The sequence below is a fragment of the Pinus tabuliformis genome, chromosome 5_2 (genome assembly GCF_031772625.1).
Source record: "Pinus tabuliformis cultivar Carrire ecotype Pingquan chromosome 5_2, CPIR1, whole genome shotgun sequence".
NCBI classification, from domain to species: Eukaryota; Viridiplantae; Streptophyta; class Pinopsida; order Pinales; family Pinaceae; genus Pinus; species Pinus tabuliformis.
The window spans coordinates 848,672,987-848,697,159 of NC_142306.1; the positions used below are offsets into that span (position 1 = coordinate 848,672,987).

Consider the following 24,173-nt stretch of genomic DNA (forward strand, 5'->3'; position numbering starts at 1 on the left):
ATGAAAGTTTATAAAGCTGAGAATGGGTATGCCTTCCCTCAGATAAATTGTGAGAAAAAATCAAAGTATCATGATATATGTATTGTAACTGATGCAGGTCTCCTTCTGTTTCGAAACCTTATCTCCAAGTGGTAAAGCATCTCAATCGACATGTTTATTTTTGACTTCATGCTTTAGGGGGCAACTGTTACAGGAAAATTTGGGCACATCAACCTCGACTTCCAGATCCGTATTATTAGGGTCCATCAACCCCTAATTCAATTGTTTTCATTCCCTAATGAAGTTAACCTACATCATGCTTGCCTCCCAAGAGTTTCATGTCACCATTCATCCAAAAAATGCCCCTAGAGAGATCAGCGCAGATGGCTCTTTATCAGGCTGCAATGCATTGCAGGAATTGCACTGTCTGGGTGCTATGCATCACACCTAGCCTTTGTTTCACCTGTGATGAGCGAGATTCATCGAATTTTTTAAATGAATCCATTGGATTCCTCATCCAATGGATCCTTCTGGAAGTTTCCAGATGGATTGGAGCTCGCTTTTGGATGAGGAAGAGGATGAATGAACCTTAATCCATTATCCCTTCCTCCATGGAACCACTTCCCAATTATGGCAAAGCATTCATGAGGACCATTAATGGCCTAACCTCCTCCATTCAGCTATAAATGGACCAAGCATTCAAAGGCTTGGGGAGGTTGGAACTTCTTGAGTTAAGGAAATGCTATTTGAGTGAGACTTGCAAGAGAGTAATGTTATCATGTCAAATTGTTGCTTCATGAGGAGAGAAGGGTTTGAAGCTGGAAGGATGACACTGAATTGGACATGCATCTAAATGGGTTGTAATCTTTCCTTATATTAATAAAGAGTTCTATGCTTTTTCATGTGTTATGTGATTTATATTGTACTTTCGATTCTATAATATTTTTAGTTAACAGATCGATATGTATGCTTTGATGGTTTTCTGTCTCGGCTTCTGTGCAGGTACCTTCTAAGCGAGTTAAGTACGAAAGGGAGCGGTGAAAGCGGTCAAAGGGAAGAGGGATCGAGTGAGAGATACTAGGTTGGTTATTTTGTTCCTCTTTCATTTATCTGTTATCTATAGGAAAAGCAATGGAATTACTTTAGGTGTTGTTCTAGACTTGCTACTAGGTCTAGGGGTTAGTCATTTGAAGAAACACTAAATTTTCCCATAACAGATAGTAGGGCTATGAAGGGGCTACAAGTGCTCATAAATAGATGCGTCGGAAACACTCTGAGCGAGCCGCGCGTAGTGCAAAAGATTGGCAAGCATAAAAAAAGGACAGGACGGGAGATGAGACTGACCGCGTAGATAGGAGAGTATTAAATGGATTAGGTTATATTGGACCCAAGATCAGATGCGAACGTCCTACCGAAATAGACTTGTAACAGATGGGGAGACCTGCGCTACGATGGTATCTGATTCAGCTAAGGATGGCGAAATAGAAAAATATCATCCCCATGGGGCGGCTGTAGGGGGTGTCTGTAGATATTGAAGGTGCGAGCGCGCTGACTGACTTTGAAGTAAAAAAAGTTGTGGATGACAACAACCGCTATCCTGCACTCCTTGGAATTGATTGGGATATTAATATGAGCAGGGTAATTAACTTAAAGAAGTGGAAGATGACATTTGAGAAGAAATCGCTATGCGTAATAGTACCCCTAGATCCTGCTGAAGGATCACACTATACTGAACTAGTCCGCAATTATGAAAGCGATGACGATCTGGACTGTATCTGTAAGATAACAGCGTGAGACCAAGATTGGGTGAATCTCACCGTGGATGGACAAATTACATGGGATCACGAGAGTTCCTGAACCTCGGACTCTAATGAAGAACTAGAGCATTGGAAAAATCGGCTACATGAACTAACTACACTGAACTGTAACATGATGACCCGGTCATTGCGTTGTGTTTCGTCAGAGGTAAGAAATCTTCCTATTTATGATGCCCTGAATGATGTAGATATCTTTTTGGATGCATTTGAGAGGGAGGTACCAGAAAAGTAGCGCTTCCATGCGTTGGACTGGGCACTACGCGCTACACCCGCAAGTTGCTGGGGTATGCATAAAGGAAGCTTTGATGACTGGCACGAATGTAGGAGGATGATGAGAACACACTTTGGGAAGCCGAAGGTGAAAATGACAGACAAGTATGATGGGCATAATGATCTGTGCATGCACTTCGCCAAATGGGCTCAGACTTATGGAGAGAAGCCCCAGCCTGAATGGGTGCACTTGTTCTGTCACACCCTGGACGTCGTCCCGATGAACTAGTACGTAGAAACAGAGCTTCGCCATGGAACAGGTGAATGGGATATTATGTGCGAGGGATTCATAATGACATTCAATTTTGAAGATGGGTTTGACTGTATTGATGAGGCACTAGGAGACTTGGACCATCCTATCGTGTTTGCAAGCAAAAGGTTATCTAAGGAAGAGAAGAACTATTCCACCACTGAGCGCAAAGGGTTATCCATGGTGTATGCACTCCAGAAGTTTAGGCATTACTTGTTGGGAGGCCATTTTAAGATGTATACAGATCACTCCACGCTGAAGTACCTGGTCAATAAGCCTATGTTGGGGGGAGAATATGTAGGTGGTTGTTATTGTTCCAGGAGTATGATTTTGAAGTTATTGTGAAGCCTGGACGACTGAACGCGGGACCAAACCATCTATCGCATATCAAAACAGGGGAAGAGCCCACTAATTTGGAGGAGGGATTGCCAGATGCATAGATATTTGAAGTGCGCATCATGGATGGTCATTTTGAGGATATAATACACTTCCTAACAATAGGAACTACCCCAGAAGGATACACTGTCTAGTAGAAGAAGGAATTAGTGGTGTGCGCAGCAGATTTCTCTGTCATTGCTGGGAATCTGTACAAAATGGGCTCTGATGAGATATTACGATGGTATGTACCCAAGTTTGAAAGAAGCAGCATCCTTGCAGACACTCATGGGGGCACCACGGGAGGACATTATGCAGGGACAACGACTGCACAAAAGATTCTATGCACAGGGTTGTGGTGGAGAACCCTCCATCAGGATTCAAAAGTGTATTGCAAGGCGTGTGATGTATGTCAAAGAACTGGCAGGCCATCGCGGAGGGATGAGATGCCTCTGAATCCACAGATGGCATTACAACCATTTGAAAAATGGGCGATAGATTTTGTGGGACCAATTCAGCCCCAAGGAAAGACGAGAGCAAGGTACATTATCATCGCGATAGAGTATTTGATTCGTTGGGTGGAGGCACAGCCTGTAAAGGATTACACAACCGCGACTACTGCAAAGTTCCTCTTTGAGTATGTACTGACATGATTTGGTTGTCCAAATATCTTGATGAGTGATCGCGGCACGCACTTTTTGAATGAGACGATTAGCGCACTAAAATAGGAATTTCAGGTATATCACCAGAAGAGCATGCCTTATCACCCACAGGCTAATGCGACAGCGGAAGCATTTAATAAAGTGTTGGAGAACGTGTTGACCAAGGTTTTCAATGCTCAACAAAGTGATTGGGACCTACACATACCTACAGTACTATGGGCTTATCAAATGGCATGCAAGAAGTTGACTGGACAAACCCCCTTTAGGCTTGTCTATGGTGTTGAAGCGGTAATGCATATGGAATATATTGTGCCTATTCTGCACATAGCGGCGCTCATGGGTATGACGGATCGTGGAGCCCTGGAGGAAAGGCTCACATAGCTAGATGAGCTTGAGGAAGAGAGATTTCTTGCTGGATTTCACCGACAGGTCCAAAAGTAGCGAGAAAACGCATGGCATGATCAACACATTAAGTTGTGCACCTTTAAGGTAAATGACCTTGTTTTGTTATATGATAGTAAGTTTGATAAATTTCCAGGGAAATTCAAAATGCATTGGTTAGGGCCCTATGTCCTTAAGGAAATTACCAACAGAGGAGTGGTACAGCTAGTCAAATTGAATGGAGAACCCTTCCCCAGAAAGCTGAATGGCTGTTGGTTGAAGCCATACACTGGCTGTACAGCCACATGACTAGATGAAGGTAGCATAGTGTTAGCGCTCCAGGCAGCTGAAAGGAGGCACGGAACTATAAACTACATTGCCTGGGTTGGGGAGTTTCACAATTGGAGGATTGTGAGAAGCAAGGAAGTGTCACAAGGTTCGCGGCAACGTGAAGGGAGCTACACTACCCAGGGAGAAATCGCGCAGGTCGACTGGAAAGTGACCATTAAAGTCACTGTTCATGATTTGATGATAAATTGCAGCCAAATGGAGCGGGTGGCTGGCATTTAAGATCCTTGACCATCTGCCGCCAATCCGGCATTAATGAACCAATTTTGGGGGGAACAGTTGGATTTGAATTCAAAATGCCCTATAAATTACAAGTTGCTCTCCAGCGAAAAACACTTGGCAATTTGAGAATTGAGTTGTTGAGCTCTCAAGCACCCTTGAACCGAGAATTATTTTTGTCTTTGAAAGAAACTCCAGCATTTGCAAACTTGCCAGAGACACCGCAAGCACTGTTTGAAAGCATTATGTCAGCACCCACAGAAGTTAGAGATACCGAAATAGAAGAATTGGCATCGGAAGTTGAGATGGAGACATAAGTAGCTGCTCGAGAGGTTGCTGAAGTCCCTAAATCGCCTAGGATGCTGAGACCCAAGTCGACCCCAACCAAAGAGACCGTGAAGGATAAAAAGGGCAAGCAACCTGCCATACTGGTGCATGCATCACCAAGGAGAAACCCACCAAAACCCACCGCACAAGAGAAAGGCAAGGCCATAAATTTGGAGCCGAAGGAGGAAGACATTGAAGACATCCCGATGGATGATGAGGATGTGGGAGTTGAAGTGGAGGAGGTTGAAGCCTAGGGTGTAGACCCTATTACTCGGTTGTCGGAGTATGTCCCTTCATGCAAGCCCAAGACCAAGGTACCAAAGGACATCGATGAGAGCAAGACCCCCTTGCAAACCCCTCTGCTATCAAACGAAATTGTTTTCGACAGACCGCGCTTGGCATGAGTGCCGCTGCTGAAACTTGAAGACTGGGACTTGGCCGATCACGAGAAGTTCCCACACCTAGCGACCGAGTAGCTGATGCATCGCATCATTGATACGAATACTGGAATGACCGCATTGGAGTTGTGGAGGTGGCTCAAGGGAGTAGACAAGGCAGGGTTGCTCAACTTGCTTTGGGTGCCGCACTACAACCGCACCCCGGTGACAGTATTGGTCATCAAGAAGCTGTTTTGCTTGGTGCATGATGGGTGTCTGTGGCTGGAGGAGCCAATACCCATCACAGATAGATTGATTCACCGGATAACATGACTGCCATATACAAGAGAGAATCCAGCCATGATATTTGGCAGAAAAGGTGGCGAGCAAGCTCTCGTAGAATCCATGAAAGAAAAATTTAAACTGGTGAAGAAGCCGTGTGGATATGCTATATCCAGCATCTGCGACCTGCTGTGAAGGTAGCCACGTAGATCCTAGCAGGGAAAGTGATGAGGAAATGTCGTGTCAATGAGGTGTCGACGCCTATTGTCGCGCTAGTAGTCTAGTGCACCGATGGAGTCCAGTTAAACTGGTCGGAATACCTTCGTGGAGAGTTCCTGGTGAACTTCTGCGAAGCACAAGAGCTCAGCAAGACGTTCACTACTCATGGCTCTTGCTGTCAATTGTGTTGGTAGTGTAGGGTCTACCAGAGGACCGCCAGTTCCCTTTGGTCATGCCAGACCTCCCATAAGCAGTGAAGTATGCTTCACTATGGGCAACCAAGGACGCGCGGCGACAAGGCCTTTTGGATCTCGATGGGGATGAACATCTGCATGGCTATCAATCGCAAGTCGCGATTGTTGCATATGGTGTACGCCAACCTGTAGGGCTACGCCAAATTTAACGCAGACTTCCATCGTGTATCCATCAGGTCGCAGAAGGACCCTGCGCAGAAATGGTATGACTTGCCTTATCTAGAAATGGATGACGCCATTGATGCGGTGCTTGATCAATGACCGGCAGAGTGGCGTGCTACAATAGATTTGGCGGTGGGAGGGAGCAGGTTCGTCATGCAGAAGAAGAAGGAGGAGACCAAGCTTAAGATGACACAGCTAGCCGAAAAGGGGAAAAAGAAGGCCGCTGATAAGGCCTAGATGGAGTGCGAGGCCGCTGATAAGGCCTAGGCAGAGTGCGAGGCCGCGTAGCAGAAAGTGAAGCAGATGAGTGGGACAGAGCGGGGCACTGACCAAGGTGCGAGGTCGCCTTCACCTGAGACCGAGGAGGAGACCAAATAGCACGGTGCAGACCCTCAGGATACGTCCACTTGCTTCAAGTGCCCAAGGGAGCAGGAGAAAGGAGGGCCCAGGAAGAAATCAAAGGCAACCAAGACATCACTAGACCCCATCACACTAATAGAGGGCGACTTGCATGATATCAGTGGCACAGTAAGGAATGTCACCGCGGAGGCCCTGCAAAAATTAAAGCAGCAACAACATATCATCTTGGGGGATATCTAAAAAGGTTTGTAAGAGCTGCAGGCCCGTGCGTCACAGGCTGGCACGCTGTCTACCAGCCTAGCTATCGGCACTTTAGAGGTTGCCAAGATGCTGTGCACGAAGACCTCCAGTGAAATAATGATGCTTGACGGAGCACTGGCCATAGAGAATGAGGCTGACAGGCCCACTGTCAACGCCCTAAATGGAGTAGGGTTGAACCTGACAGCGCTCCCGTGTGAAGCGCTCCACCTCTAGCAGGATGGAGTGACTGCAGAGCTGAGGGCCTGTGAGCACCGCACCCTCCAGGTGATTAGTGAACAGTGGATCAACAATGAGCAGATGGCACTACAACAAGATTCTTCCATTGTCGCTGAGATTGAGGCGACCATTAAGAGTAAGTGCATTATGCAGGTTGTTGAGGAGGCATGCCAAATGGTCCCAGATTTGGCCATTCCGGAGGAGCCGGTTGAGGTGCTCATCTGCAAGCTAGCCAAAGGGGTGTGTGACACTCGTACTGAGATGGCACAGATTCAGTTGGAGTTGAACCTATAAATTACGGAGTTACAGTTGAGGGCCCAACCTTCAACTCTGCTAGAAGTGAAGGAATAGTGGGCGACCGCTATCACAGAAGTAGTAGCAGCGGTGGATAGTGCAATAGAAAATTGCACGCAACTTTTTGAGTAGTCATTTGAGGTCCTGACAAGCTTGCAGGAGGACCCTAATGTACATCAGCTAGAGACGGAAGCATGCGAGCTACAACAGCACTATGATGAGGTTAAGGGCACAACGCGAACCGTTGCATTGACACAGAGACTAGCCAAGCTACAGGAGGCTAAGCAGCTGAAGGAACAGGTGGATGTAGCGTTGCACAAGGTAGCAATGTTGCAGGCAAGACTAAAGCCCTGGCTGGATGAGGCTTACGTAGTGACAGGATCTATTGAAGGAAAGCTTGCAACTTTGCAAGTGACTCAGCAAAAGCTCTAGGCTGACAGTGCAAGAGCAGTGACTGAGCAGACGGTGGAAGACGCGAAGCAGGCGGCCACACAGTGCACGACTGAGGTTGCGATCATCTGAGTCGAGCTAGAGGGACTTCGCGCATAGATATTCGCGCCTTCCGAGTGACTCGAGGGTGAGCCACAATGTTTTTGTTGGGGGCTTGTTGGGAACGGGATCCCCCAAGGACAATTTTGGGGCTAAAAGCCCATGTTTTGGTCAAAATTTGTAATAAAGTTGTAAAGACTCCACATTTTGTGGTTGTGGAGCAGGAAGGTGTCATAAGTCATAAAGGGTTGTATGCCCTTAGTTTTGTAAAGTAAAGTCTTCTATAAAAGATCTACCCATGGTCCATGGACCATGGGATTGTATAAAATATCTACCCATGGTCTGCAGACCATGGGATTCTATAAAAAGAGCTAAGCTCTAAGTAGTTTTAGAGTCATCAAGGTCATGAAGAAGATAGTCATAGCTCTGAAGTATAAAGTCTAAGTCTCGAGTCATAGCGTAGGTAGAGGCTCTACAGCTGAGTGCGCAAACCCTTGCAGCTGTGTGCGCAGGGTGGATAGAGTCTGTAATTACTTGAAAATATCAATAAAGAGAAGTATTCTACAATTTTGTGTCTTTGTTTCCGGTTACTGCATCTTGACATGTTATGTATGAATTTCATTTATAATGCTTATATGATGCGTGAATATATGTAATTACGTTGGTTAAGTGAACGCAAGTAAGAACATCTGTTTACGTGGTGCTAACTATGATTGTCTAATAAGATAAGTAAGACACTTAAACTAGATTGGGAATCTGCATAGTACATTACCATAGCAGTGCAAAAGTACCTGAGTCGCAGGTTAGGGTTGCACGAAGGTCAATTGTACCCTTTCGCGGAGGTATTGAAGGGTGGAATAAAGGGCTAGTCTGACGAGCGCTAGAGCTAAGTGACCTGCGTGAAGGAAGGAATAGAAGGGATAAACCAACATCACAACCATCTCAAGGTGCAGAAACTTGGTTCCAGCATCCCCCCATACTACTTCAGGTGAGACTTCGATCCACGCTCCGTGGGCTAATGTCGAAAGGGCTAGTAGTGTAGGGATTTGTTTGGCTAAATAACTTTGAACTTGGGTCAGGCCCCCACAAGCCAACATGAGTACAAAAGAAATACATTACGGTAACAAGCAACTCGTTATGTCAATGGTCATACATTAAAAAGATAAATTTTCAAAGTTAAAATTTTGAATAGGAAGGTTTCTTACTGTCTATTCCCAATGTATTAACAACATTTACAAATTGTTGATGCAACTCCACTGACCAAACAACTCTTGGCTATTTTTATGTTGAAGGGTCTTCCATATCATGTTCATCTGCATTTTCATCCTCATCATCATTTTGTTCTTGTCTCTTCCTGTTAAGCTTCCAACTACAATTTGTTCCATCATTGGCACTAGACCCATGTTCTCCATCCTCTTGTCCATGATTACACTTGTCTTTTTCATCTCCATGGTCCAATTTGTCATGATCCTTTCTCTCTGTCCTCCTTTTTCTCACAACATGCTGCCATATATTCTTTATTTCTTCAAGTTTGACAGGCTTCATCAAGTAATCACAAGCCCCATGAGTTATCCCCTTCATCACAACACTTTTTTTTCCATTTGCTGACATCACTGTATCATACAAAATACAAAATTTTAGTAGAACAACACACTATGAGAATCCATAAATCAATGTACAATTTCAGTGCCATGTTCATAGTAATCATAGCCACAGTCAAGAAAATTATATTGTAATTTATGGGTGGTGGTTCTTTGATTAATTCCTCCATATCAGGAAGTCTTTATGGCTTAAAGAATATACACTCAATTTTTTTGTAATATCTACCCATTTGACTGGGGAGAGGACCACTTATGTAGGCTTCCAATTAAAATTAAGTGGAAATTAAATAAGGAACACCATGGAACATGTAGCACATAACTTATCTAGGGCTTAGGGTTCCAAAATTCAAAAAGATAAGTTTCGATTGTTATACTTAGGTAGTAGTTTTCTACATTGCAAGTTAGTGTGAATCCTCTAACTTTCTTCACTACTTCTAGTCCTTGTTCTACCAAAAATAATTTTTCTTGGATCATCCCATCAGTACATGCCATATTTTAGCTGACATAAACCTTTTAAGGGAATTAATAGACAAAAGAAGTAACACAAAACTAGAAGCAATCAAACTTCTAGGTCTGCCAAATGAACTGTTGCACTTATTGATAACAGAAAGGTCCATTTCTAGACCCACAATTTCCAACAGCTTGAATCCATCCTGTAGACATCACTTATCACAAGGTAAAATTTGTCTTTATTCTCCCTCAATAGGTTCAGGGCTATGATTTCTTGCCCATATGATGTAACTGCAAATACAGAAGGCAATGATAACATCATTTGATTAACAACTTAACAAGTCAAAATGATAAAACGTTTGAAAAATAAGCACCAGAAAAATTAGGAAAGAATTTAAGACTTTCTTTTCCAGTTGGGTAAAATCCAAAGAAACAGTGGTCAGAGACATCTCGACGCTTGTGCCTTATAGCAACTATAAATTGAAAAAATGGAAATTCATACTAATTGAGTTGGAAAACAACTAGCATGGAAGTTTTGACTCATCTAGCACTTACAATGACATAGAATGGAGAGGAAAAAAAACTGTGATAACTTGATTTACTAACCAAAACATTTCTGATTCAACAACAAGAGGTCAATGCACACCTATATTTAGAAACCCTTGATCTTGATAAGCTCTAACTTTTGAAAACGAATTTCTACCCTTGTTAAAAACTAATTTTTCGTCCATTGCACAACTATTGGTTTCCTTGTTTAAAAACCATGTTTTCATTCATTGTGCAACTAATTTCCCTTGTTAAAATCTGTACATTCTTCCATCAAAGCTATTAGTTGGAACTTTCATTTTAATAGAGCTTATCAGGTCTATTGTATTCTTGTGTATTTTGTTGTTAAATTTCTTAAAATTTCATATCCACAGAATTCATCCATGACCCTCTACTTTATATTAGAAACATTTAGGAAAATGCCTTGGTCCATCCAATACTTAGTTTCTACCACGCAGACATCATAAAGAAACCAACAGATAAATATATAACTGAGGAGAATCAACAGGCTAGAGAAAGAGCTACAACAAAGGAAGAATTCACTAACACCCATGCAACTGACCTCCATTGACTTGTTCTTGTTCCAAAATTGAATATTTTTAACCAATAAGCAACAATATCACAAAAAAATGGCAAAAATTAGAATATAGCTAACACAACTGATAAACCCACATTGAAAAATAAGTAGCAAAAAGGCCCAACTTACCATTTTTTAATGCAAAAATTTAATCAAAGATGGAATGAAGCAATGAAACAATCATTTTGATTCCAAGGAGGTCTAGATTCCCCTCCAGGAAGACCCTCTAAAACATAAACAAATAATCAGTTTTGACACTTAACAAGGTATGCCCAAAGTAAAATGAGATGCAACCTAGCTCTTGCTTATAAGAGTGGGAAAAAGAAAAACTAGGGAATTTGAAACCTTTCATTGAAATAACTCAACCAATTGCAGGAAATGGTATTTTAATAAGCACTATTCTTTTCCTACCTTTGGGAATGAAAGAATACTTTCAGCTCATCTACCTCCCCCTCCAGCATACTACCATATGAACAGTGAATTGGAAATGAATGAAAAATCTTAAAAAAAAAAAAATCTCACTTCATCAAACTAATAGGTCCCAACTCCAAGTTGAGACCACTAATGGAGTCCACATTTGGAACAACAGATGGGAGGGGACATAAAAATAGCCTCACGGTTGGATAGATTCCTCATCTCGAAATCCATCTTACTCAGATCTCTGGAGATTGATGGAATAATTCTTCCCCACATGGGATAAGGCCACCAGCCTATAGCCATGAAAATCCACCTCTCATAAGCCCCCAGGAATAGACCCTTTAGGTTTGAAGCTTTTTGGTTAGACCATCCTGCTTCCAGAACAACTTTAAGAAATGGTGGAAGAACACCTCTCCTTAGAGAGGCTCCCAAATGTATCAATTTCAACATAAACTAAAGCACGTTAAGAATAAAATTAAATAGTGGAACAAAGAGATCTTTGGTAACATACTCGTGGACAAAAAATATATGGAGAAGAGGATGGAGGAACTTCAACAAAAAATCATAAACAATGCATCACTGATCAAACGAAGCAAGAGGAAAAAGATCAACAAAGGAGATGGGAAGAAAGGGCCAAACAAGAAGAGAAGTTGTGGCAACAAAAATCTAGAGTGTAATGGCTAAATGTGGGGAGTGAAATACCAAGTTCTTCCACTGGTCCGTGATCCAGCATAGGAAAACCAATAGGATTCTTATCCTAAAAAAAACATATGGAGGAATGGCAAGTAGTCAAGAGGATATTTCCAAGGAATTGAACACCTTTTATGGATGAATCCTAGAGGACCCCAATATAGATAGATCTCGAGCCATCAAGGAAATCACCAACAACATTCCCACCATTTTGAATCTAGATCATAACTCCATGCTACTCAAAGAGGTCACCATGCAAGAAGTTGAGCAAGTTGTAATGGCAATGCCATCGGGAAAATCCCCTGGTCCAAATGGCTTCACAATCGACTTCTTTAAGGCTTGTTGATCCACAATAAAAGAGGAAGTTCATTCAATAGTGGAAGAATCAAGGAAAAACAAGACAGTGTTGGGAGCCTTTAATGCAACTTTCCTAACTTTAATCCCCAAGGAAGAGGGGGATGACACCCCAAATCAATTTTGACCCATAGCTCTCTGCTATGTAATATACAAGATCATTTCTAAGGTTCTAGCCAATAGAATCAAAGCATTGTTTCCTCTTTTGGTCTCTCCCAACCAATCAAGATATGTGGAAGGGAGACAGATTATGAGCAGTATCATTCTATCTTATGAGACTATCCACTCACTCCAAACTCTAAATAATGTGGGGATGTTAATGCAACTCAATATGTTGAAGGATTTTGATAATATAAGCTAGAACTACATGCATGAAGTTCTCAGGGCCTTTGGTTTCCAAAAGGACTATATTGATTGGATAATGTCCCTTCTCTCGAGTGCCTTTCTCTCCATCCTCCTTAATGGAGCCCCTACATAGCCCTTTGTGCCTACCAGAGGAATCCGACAGGGAGACCCTCTATCTTGTTTCCTCTTCATTCTCATGGCAGAGGGTCTTGAAAGATCTATACAAGCTTCCCTAACCAATCATCAACTAACATGTCTAAAGATCCATGCCAACTCCTCATCTTCCACTCTTCAGAAATCTGTTGATGAAACCATTCTCATGAGTATCCCAACTTTAGCAGAAGTCGAAACCTATAGACACATTCTAAACCTCTTCGTTGAGGCTTCAAGAACTTCGATCAACCTTCAGAAATTAAAAGAAAATATATATATTCAACACCCTGATCCCTATCCAAAGAAACATTATTAGAATCCTAGATTTTCATAATTTCTCTCTTCCCTTGAAATACCCGAGGAGTACCTCTCACATACAAGGTCCTAACAAAATCAACCTGGGAGGATCTCCTCAACTAGTTGTAGAGAAATCTCTCCAATTGGACTTTCTGGTCCCTCAACCTGGCAAGTCGTCTTATTCTAGTCAAATCAGTCCTCCAAGTCATGCCCTTATATCTCTTCTCTGCTCTAGTTTCTCCTAAAACCATAATGAACACCATTCATAAAATCCAAAGGAACTTCCATTGGTGCGGATCCGAGTTGGAAAAGTAAATGGGCCCTTGTCGAATGGGATATGCTTTGCAAGCCAAAAAAAATTCAGTGGGCTATGTCTTAGAGATCTATAAATTATGGGGAAGGCACTAAGGGAAAAAACATGGTGGAGGTGGTTGGAATGTTCACTTGCCTTTTCTAGGGGGAAATCTCCAACATGAGGATCTCCAAATACTACAATATTCACTTGATAACCCATTACATATCTTCTACTACTATATATATAGTTTCTAATTGATGAAAACTGTAACCACCTAATGGAATTCCATTAATGAGACCTCAACCACTAACTAATGGACCTTATTTAACAAGTTCACTTACATTTATTGATTTCACACTATACTACTGTGTAGAGCCTTATTTAATAAATATGGTTGTCAATACATTAACAATCTATTCCACTAACTATGGAAGTTAAGGTGGTTGTAGAACCCTAACAACAATGCAATGTTGTCACACTCAAACTTGACAAAGACTCAGCTAGCTTAGGACTCAAAAAAACTCAATGACTTGACATGACTCAGTGACTTGGGAAAGACTAAAAAAATACAAATGAACCTCAAAATACAATAAATTCAGTGCCCAAAAATATGGCAGGGTCTCAATGAGTATGGAAATTTTATTGTGAGTATAGAATGTGGTGATTTTGTTGGTGAGTTTTTTAGTGAGTATGGGGTCTAAATAATACTCCATAAGACTCAATAGAAGAGTCATGGATGATTCAAATTACACTGGTACAATGCGTATAGTTGAGAAAATTATTCTCTTCCATTTTCTTGTTATGTGAGTGTGCTCTCATTGTTGTCTTTTGTGCACATATCAGATCTGCGGGTTTAGAAGCTTATAGCTATCCACAACTCTAGATTTTGCATTGGTCAATTCATTTCAGTACTATTTTGGATTGGTGTTTAAAAAGCTTGGCTCTATGAATATACAATACTATGGTAGGGGTTTCTCTATTCTGATTTTTGAGTTACAAGAAAATAAACTAGTTGTTCTGAAAGTCAGGCCATGTTAATTGTGGAAGGAAAACCTTGGTTGAAACCAATGTTGTGAACAACGACATCGGGATAAATCGTCAAGGGTCTGAAAAACCAAAAAATTGTAAAAATCAAGAAAATATCGGTAAAAATTGGAAAACATCGACAAAATCAAGACACCATAAAAATATCAGTAAAAATCGGCAAACATCATCTAGGCCAAAAAATCATGATTTCAAGACAAAATCAGGATGTTATCGAGATGTTTGCAATACTGGTGGAACAATGGCATACAAATTTCAAATTTCAATCCTTTCATAGAAAAAATTGAAATTATGTCATTTTGAGTTTGACTCCTAAATTTGTTAACACAATTTTGGTATGAATCAGCCTTGAATAGTATTGGAAATTTTCTAAGGAAGTACCTGACAATGTAGACTCCCATAGTTGGTCACATGTCTTATACTATTATTTTTGGAAATGGATCTTCATATAGGTCTTCCTCTGAAATTCAATGTTTTCACCTAGAAACTGGTTTTAGATTATGAAAAGGTTACCCTTCAGTGTCAGTCTTGCCATGAATATCGCACATAGCCCTATTATTTCCCTCTTGGTAACCTAACTACTAAAGGAAAGAATGTTTTTGAGATGCAAGGAGAAGGGAAAAAGGAGAATGGGTTACGCACCCAAACCTAAGAAAGTGAAGGATTGAGGAAAACCCCCATCAGATATTGAAGTGAACTTAGAAGACAACTCTAATTGGAATAAAAATAATTGTAAAGAAAGAAAGTCACAAAACAAGAGAGAAGAAACCATCATCTACTATGAGTTCAAGAAGGAATAAATTCAACTAAGGAACCATAAGGTAAGAGGTACAACAAAATAAAATTTTAGTGAGGAAAAACAGGAAGGAAAAGGAAAAGAATGCTGAGAAGAGATGAAAAAATAGTTGAAATTGTGCTCAAACAAAATGTAAAGTCGGTTTTAAAACTTCCATACAAGTAGTAAGGGCTTTCATTGAAAAATTTGCATCTCTAGTAAAATTATTTTGCTTCTATTAAAGAGACATAGATCCTATATCTAAGTGATTTCTGACAAAATTGGTGAGAACTAGAGTTCAATCTAATAGACACATTTAGTGTGAATGAGCGAAAGAAATCTAAGAGAACAAATCATGTTTGATGACTCAATGAATCATTAATTAACAATAAACAAGTCTATTATACCTTTGAAGTGACAATTTTCAAGTCAACTATTATTTTTGTTAATTTTGACTATAATTTCTTTCATTTGGTTATCTTGTAATAAATTAAGTTTAGCGTACTAAGAACAGCTAGTCATATGAGTCCTTCAAAATCAATACTTCTAATGGGTACAAGTTTCTTCTTTTCAATATAAATTTGTCCTTGGTTTGTACCTATTGTAATCTTACATTTCTTTGGCAGGCGGATCCTTCCCATGTTTTTGTTCTTATAGTTACAAAACTTGGCTCCGTGAAAATTTGGGTGAGACCAAAGAGTAAGTGATCAGCTCAAACAGAAGAAAAACTCAGGAAAGCTAGGCTAATTTTTTCTGACAATAATGGAAGTTTTGTATTGACCAAGAAGAAAGTTTGACTTGCTAACAAGTCAGCTTGGCTTGTTTTCTCTATTGGCCCGAGGTTGACTAGGAAAATATAACAAATTTTGTAACAATTATCTTGATAATGTTATCAAGTTATAAATACATATTTTTAATGTAGTGGAAGACTAAAAGAGGAATATGGAGATGCAAGTAAATATGATAGTAGGGATAGTAATTATAACACACCGGAGAGATTTGGCATCTCCCAAAGAATGGATGAAAGTGAAGAGGACTTCCCGGATCCAACTATGCCAAAAATTGCCACCAAAGATCCACATCGAACCTCAAGGTTGATATTCTGAAGAGTGGATTTGGATTCCTCTTCATCCCAAAATAAAGTATTATTTTCAACTACAAAAACAATCTCTTTGCCCGGCGGTAACCTTTCGACTGCCTCAGGATCAAGATCCTTGCTGGTCATATACCTATCAAATCTATCCAAGGACACCATTTCTTGTGAGATAGATATGAAAGCCTGAGGAAAGTTCCTAATGGGTTCATGAATAATTTTGAAAATAGATGTTGTAGTAAATGCCTTCCCTGCTATAAGTTTTTCTTCTACAAAAATGCATGTGGTGAAATTCACTACTGAAACAAGTGAAGGCATGCTCCATGTAGTGAACATCACTACTGAAACAAGTGAAGGCATGCCCCATAGTGTAATTTATTCATCGAAACAGAATACATAGTTTTGCAAAGCCATTCATATTTGAAATTCCTAAAAGGCTCTACACGTGTTTGGAAATTGTCTTCCCATGCTTGAAGTTTGATAACCCTCATATAATTCAAAAACTCATTAGTTGTATGAAGATCACACATTTTCATTAATTGGAACTGATATCTCCTATTTCTCTTGGATCCCCAAGCTACATTTCCCATTATCAGTGCCATGTAAACAAAACCAGACAACATAGAAATGCCCAAAACCCCAAACAAGATTGATAAAGTAGCCCCAACTTGTAGAGGCATAATCCAAATGTAATGAAGCCACAACATCGTATCTAAAAGTTGTTGAGCATCCACAACCATGTAATTTACAATCTGTCCAACACGCTTGCCTAGCGGAGCTTGGCAATCTTAAACCCTTTTTGTATAAATTTGTGATCAGAGTAGACCTTTTTAGCATGCCCAACTTCTGACATTGAAAGTTATATTGATGGGAACAAAGAATATCAATGGATTTTGCTGAAAATAGTATCAATACAAGGACAAAGCGTTCATAAGGAAAGCTATAATCTCTAGATGTAAAATCAACAAATTTTTGTATCAAAACTACACCAATATACATCACACACAGTTTTGTAATTTCCAGGGATGCAGTGAGTGCAATATTTGGCCAAAAGCATCAAAGAAATGTAAGGTGTACAGGATGTCACTATTCCAATATGCCATTAGACCAGTTTGATTTAAAAAGATCAAACATATTTTCAGCGCTTTCACCAGGTGCCAAATCAGGAACATCTATCAATTGCAAAGCATTTATGTAACCTTTGTTTAATACAAGATTCAACCATCACCATGTAGCCCTTGATAGAATACATATTGTAGCATAAGGGGTTATTAATTCTTTCTCAGTGCCAAGATTTAGAGTGCTACCATCTAGAAGAGGTTCGTGTAATTTTTTTTTTAATTTCTTCAACAATGGTGATTCTTATAGTCCCTTTGAGGGCTAATGCCAAAACAAATCCACGGGTAGGGAAAATTATCAATGCAAAAAAGGTCATCAAGAGGGAGAATACTATATGGATTAAGAGTTGTGGAAATGAACCCGATGATTGCAGAGATCAAGAATATTGTATTGAGAATGAAATTCATAAGCCACTAGATATATAGAGACTTTGGATGTGATGTAGCTTTGAATTTCTTCTCATGTCCAATTTACTGCCTGAAATACAATCCATGAAAGTGCTTGGGATAGTGTGTATATTACCTCATGGATAACCCATTTAGTTCTAAGGCCTAGTCTTCCAAATCTCCAAATGCAAAGACCAACATGCAATAAACTTACAATTCTTGTGACAACTAAAGTTGCTCTGAATTTGAGACTAACTTTGAGGCTCTATCTCTGGCTCTGGCCCTAGAGATTGGTGTTTTGAGGGAGTGATTTTTCCTCTAATGATATCTTTCATGAACACAGTAATTTCTTCACCAAGAATTCCAAATAAAGAAATAAGAAACCAATGTTGATGAGGATGAAAATTTTGCATTGGGAACATGGATGTGAATATCTACTATCTTGATGCTAGGGCACTCCATGTGCCCTGGGCGATAATAGTTGTGATATCTTTTTTTTGTTGTTGTCAATTTTCTACACTTCCTTTGGCTTTTGGGTTTGTGATTTCATTGATACCTTGCATATCTTGTTGATGTGTCTATCTAGATTCGCTAGATCGATATGATTTGTTCCGAAAAATCTCACTCTCTCCGCTATTAACACTTCCCTCCTTGGATTCTTTTCCTTCTGAGGTATCGAAACCTTATACATCATGAAAAAATGGATTCTAGAACCCAATTCAAGATCAACACATTCCTCCTGAATTCTACGGCAAGATCTAAGAGATTATGCACAGAGGAAGAGCATTGAACCCTCTCCCAACTTGGTAAGGAATAAGAGTAGCGGGTAAGAGATTATGCACAGAGGAATATCATCGAATCCTCTCCCAACCTGGTAAGGAAGAAAAGTAGTATATAAGAGATTATGCATAGAGGAAGAGCATTGAACCCTATCCCAACCTGGTAAGGAAGAAGAGTAGTGGGTAAGAGATTATGCTCAAAGGAAGAGCATCGAACATGAGACCTGAAATCAATACATCAATATTTGATATTGCATATAGACATGTAACTATTCTACTTTCATATAAAATCCATGAGGCCAACAATAAGATGAGTGGGAAAGAAGAAAAATCTCCTAAGTGATATTGGGTGCAGGGCGTACATGGGATAAAATATTGTTGCCACTAGTCTTCTCCTCTAAAGAGTATCGAATTACTTCTGAGTGGTCCACATTAACAAGGTGCTATTCCTCATGTTGATTCTCATACCCAAGATGAGCGAACTAGCTTATTGAGGTGGGAGCAGAAGTAGAGAGACGTTCTCACAAACAATGGCACCTACTTTATGTCAAATCGTCCCAGCTACAATAAATTGAAAGAGAGGAAGGTCATATTGCTACAGAGGATCTAGTTGGGAGGTTATTTCTTGTTTCCTCATGATATGCTCTTGACCTAGGTAGCATTCTAAATCTCCATAATTGTATAAATATTGTAGAGGACGCAACGAAGCATTTGGCACTACAAACTAGGAAGGGACTGTAATACTAAGTCTTCCAGGAATCCTAGTACGAAATAGAGTTTATTTACAGTAAAATCCCCTAGCTACTCAGTGTTATTGGCTTTGAGCCCTCTCCCAACCTGGTAAGGAAGAAGAGTAGTAGGGAAGGAATACTGAAATGAAATGATATTTTAAAGTTTACAAGACTAAAAATAACCTATGGAACCAAGATTGTTTTGTTGTTGAAGGAAATTTCATCAAAATAACCAAATAGTTCAACTTGTACAATATATATAGTGCATTAGCTAATTAAATGTAACAATACACCCAAAATTACTCTTCAAAAATTCATTTAAGCATTGTGAAAGGATTTACTGATGTGAATATGGAACCAATTATCTGTGCCTATACTTGTAAGCCGAAACCAGTTAAGAATACCCCACTACATATCCACCATATCAGATGATCTAAGCTGGTCTACTTCAGAGGAGTAAACCTAGAGGAGTATGTAGCACCAATAATAGGTCTTCCATGATTAACTAGCTTATACGAAATAGAAAACCCTTCTAGATAATGGCCAATCATCTCGAGCTTGATTTCGACCTGATTGAATGTCTTCCAATTGTAAACACCAATAATTCTACCATTAATCTCAAGAATAATTATCATGTTATGGAGTTGGGTTATAACTGGCTTTGGTCTCTCACCTGCAGGAGCTTCCCGTTTCGACTTACAGAGCTTCTTGATCAAGGCCATTGGATGCCCCTTCAAACCTCACTGGAACCTTCTTCAAGCACGAGCATGAAAGAGCTTTACGAGCTCTTCAGAGGTCATATCCAAAAGGGCATCCAAATCAACACCACCATTCTATTCTTCAGTTGCACTGTGTCGACATCCACATCCGTGTCCGCCATGGCTGCAACTAAATCAATATAAAATGCCTCTGCTCTACTCTGGAAAACACACTCAACGAACACCTTACCTCATGAGGTCATGTCCGAAAGGGAATCCACATCAACACCCCTATACGAGAACTTATTGAATGTTCTATTCTTCGATTGCATTGTGCGGACATCCACATCCATGTCTGCCATGTCTACAACTGAATCAACAGATAATGCCTCTGCTCTACTTTGGAAACACACACAATGAACACCTTACCTCAATAGTAGCAGGAAATTAATTGATTAAATTTAATAATTTTTCAATTGAGTAGCATGAAACTAAATTTTAATGGGTCAATTTTAGATTATAGAACAACCAAAGATTAGATTTTCACAATTTGTTAATTTTTCATGTTGTCACTATTGAGTAGGAGGTTTTTTCGTGTAGATGTTATATATTTAATATTTTTGAAGGTCTAGAGAGTGATAATTTTGGTTGAGAGTGTCAATAAAAACTATTAAAAATATTATTTTGAAAAATGTCTTTAGGATCCTTAAAGACCTTCTTAAGCAAGTATGTTCATATAAAAAGGGAAAGAGAACATGAGGTTTACACATAAGGGGAGTATAAAAGACCTCCCTAATCAAGTATGTTCATATAAAGAGGGAAAGAGAACATGAGGTTTAAACGTAAGGGGAATATCAACTAACCATTAAGGAGGTGGAAAATATACCTAATCCTATGAATAATGTTATTAATAAACTAAAATATTCCTAGGTAACCGATTATTTTTTGGGAATAATGTTATTAATAAACTTCAAGTAGTTGTAAGTAGCTCAAAATTACCTTATTAGAAGTTAGGCATAGTTTAGTTTACATTAGTCATTCATATTAGTCATTTTTAGTTGTATTACTTATTAGCTAGTCATATGTTTTAACCCGCGACTAAATTAGTCATTATGTTAATTGTTTTTAGTTGGGTCACTTAAAATTGATCATTTTTGGTAGTATTTCAGTTTAAAAAGTTGTGGTGACTAACTTTTTTAGTCACCTAGTCACTAATTTCTTTTTTCCTACTAGTGTGTGCTCCCATTAGAAATGAACATATCACTAGATCTACAACTTATAAAAGCATCAACTGCAACTAGCCATGGTCTTCCTAGAATCAATGGATGTCCTCCTAAGTTATTCTTGGGTGTTAAAATCATAAAATCGATAGGGTATTCCCAGGAATATAAGGATACATACATACATATATATATATATATATATATATATATATATATCTTCTAATACACCATCAGGTTTGATTACAGATCTATCTGCCAATTGTAACAATGTAGGTGTATATTGAAGATTAGAAAGTTTTAATTGATTCATAGTTTGTTTACTCATGATATTTATGGCTGCTCCTAGATCAATAAATGTATTTGGGATCTCCACACCATTTATGTGTGTTTTCACAATGGGACTTCCTAGATGAGGATATTTCTGAATTGTTGTTTTACCCATCATGATATCTGCAAATTTTCCAACTAGTTGGATTCTTTTGATTTCTTTTCTTTTTCTTTCAGGTTTTTTTATGCTCAAGTCCCTAATTGTCTTTGCGAAAATTGGTATTTCCTTAATGGCTTGAAGCAAAGGAATTGCCATGCAAACATTCTTCAGTTCATCTAACATGTCGTAATCAGGCAATAAAATTTGTTTTTCTACCCCTTCATCAATTTTTAATCTCTCAGGAAAAGGTGGTTTTGAAATAGATATTGAAGGTTGTTCCATAATAGGAGTTGAGTTATTTGAATGTGTTGGAGTAACTTGTTTTTGAGTTTTTTTTTTTCATTAAGAGACTTTTCTTCTTAAGAGATATTTTATTTTTCACTTTCTTGAATAACAACTGATGGGGACTTCTTCTCTAATATTCTACCATATCTAAGTTGAACATTGTTTAGATCTAGTGGAGTTATCATGTAAGTTTGAAAATTTTGTCCTTCCATATTGTAAACAAGTTGTGAATTTTTATTATTGTTCGGATTTGGGAGTGGTTGGACAGACAATTGGTTTGGTCTTTGAGGAAATGGTAATGAAAGTTGTGGATTCAAATTGTGAGGTTGAGTTTGTTGAACGAGCTGAGGATAATATTGTGGAGGAAAAGTAGGATATGATTGTTGAAATTGTGGAAATTGAGGATATTGAGGATATTGAGGGTATTTTCCATAAGGATTTTTCCATCCTTGTGACCAAGGTTGTGGCCAAGATTTCCAAGGCATTGGGGCAGTCCAATTACTTTGTGAAGATTGTGAAAATGGTTGAGTGTTAAAACCTTGATCTATATTTGGCTATGGATTCTGCCAAGGTCTTTTAGCAATAAAACAGAGTGGATCTACCTGATTTGGTACTCCTTCTTCTTGATAGACAACGTTAAGACCTGGTATTGAGGGACATGCTTTTATATCATGATTTTCTGCACAAATAACACAAGTTTCTACACTCTTTAAATTAAGAGGACATTCTCTCAAGGCATGTTTCTTTATGCACTTAGGGCAAAAATTGGACAATGCAACATTTTTAGCTTTTTGCTTGTTTTGTATTTTCAGGGTGCCAACTTGTTCACTTAGGCTCCCTAAAATATCTATTTTAAAATTATTAAGAAAATTTCCCAATTCCTCTATACTTATTGTCCTAGCTGCAGATTATTAATCCTTGATAAAAGAGGATCTCTTGAATTTTTTTTGGTTCTTTCTTTGCCTCTTGAAATGTGTATGCACAACTCAAAAATATCTCCTAGTGATAACTCATAAATGTCTCCCTTACCCATTAGATTGAGAAGATCAATCCACTCATCTCTAATGAATTTCAATAAGAGAGCTTTCAAAGTTTCCTCATCTAGATTATTCATTTTTTCCCTTTTAACATTATAAGAAAATCTTTCAACAAAATCTTCAAGATTTTCATCTTCTTTCCATACCATTTTAAAGACTTCATCCTTAATATTATGGGGCATACAGTAGTCCTTATATTTCTCTAAGAATGTAGTTTTCATTTGTTCCCATGTTCTTATGGAGTTTATTCCTAAACTTGTAAACCATTTGAATGCTGGATCTTTAAGGGTTGCGGGGAATAGTTTCAAATTTTTAGCATCATGCAAATAATCATATGATCTATGCAAGACTTCAAATTCAAAGTGAAATATCTCATGATCTTCACTCCTTAATCCATGAAAGTTTGTAAGGATAGAGGGTGAGAGATTTTTCATTGTCACAATGTATCTTCATCGAGGATAGGAAATCCAAAGGGTTATGGATTTATATCTTCTCCTCTTCCTCTTACTCCACCTCCTCTACCACCTCCTCTTCCCCCGCCAATCCTAGGTTGTTCACCATTCAAATTATGTACCTCTCCTTCCCCTTCTCCAACCATTGTAGATTTTTCAAAACTAATATAGGGTTCTGGTTCTGGTTCTAAGATTTGGTTTTCAACTTCCTCTAGTTCCTCTAGTTCTTCTATCAATGGTTTAAAGTAGGTTTCTTCCTCCTCTTCTTTAGTAGGAACTTCTAAATCTTGAGATATAAGTTGTTCTCCAGTTGAAGATAGGAAAATTACTCCTCTTGTTGGGGATATGGGATCTTCTTCTTCTATTATGGCTTTTGTTGATGAAATTGGTGAATCTCTAGCTTGGATTTCGGATATTAACACCCCAGGGAGTTTATGTTTGCCTACTATGGATGGAGTTTGAGTTTGTGTCAGTGGTGTAGCACTACGAGGTCATGGTGGGGTAAGTGATGCTGTTGGAATTAAGCTCTTTCCTCTACCTAAAAATCTACCCCTAGAGTCTCTTTCCCTATGCATATCATGTTTTTGTTTTTGTTGTATTTTTTTTTATCCAAGAGAAATCAAGACTTCTATTTACACCTCCCTAACAACGGCGCCAAAATGTTTGTCAATTTAATTGTCTTAAATTGATTACATAAATTATCGACCAGAGTTGGTAAACTTGTGAAGTGAAAGTGCACAATATATGTTAGAAGGCTATTTATTAAGTTGGATTTATTAATTGATTGAGTTATTGGAAATGTGTTTTTAAGTTTTGTATTCCTATTTTAAAAATGAAATTAACATTTCTATCTAGTG

At 39.1% G+C, this 24,173-nt stretch overlaps 1 protein-coding gene and 1 pseudogene across 1 annotated transcript; both read right to left on the reverse strand.

Moving 5' to 3' along the window:
• LOC149161958 (uncharacterized) overlaps positions 1 to 16,311 on the reverse strand; it is a 113,550-nt pseudogene extending 97,239 nt beyond the window's left edge.
• A 3,180-nt stretch (positions 16,312 to 19,491) lies between these two features.
• On the reverse strand, positions 19,492 to 20,254 carry LOC149161959 (small ribosomal subunit protein uS19-like). The gene is given in 2 exon segments (XM_089435603.1): positions 19,492 to 20,027; positions 20,180 to 20,254. Coding segments are annotated over 2 exon segments (465 nt in total). The 3' UTR covers positions 19,492 to 19,637.
• Between the last annotated feature and the right edge of the window lie 3,919 nt (positions 20,255 to 24,173).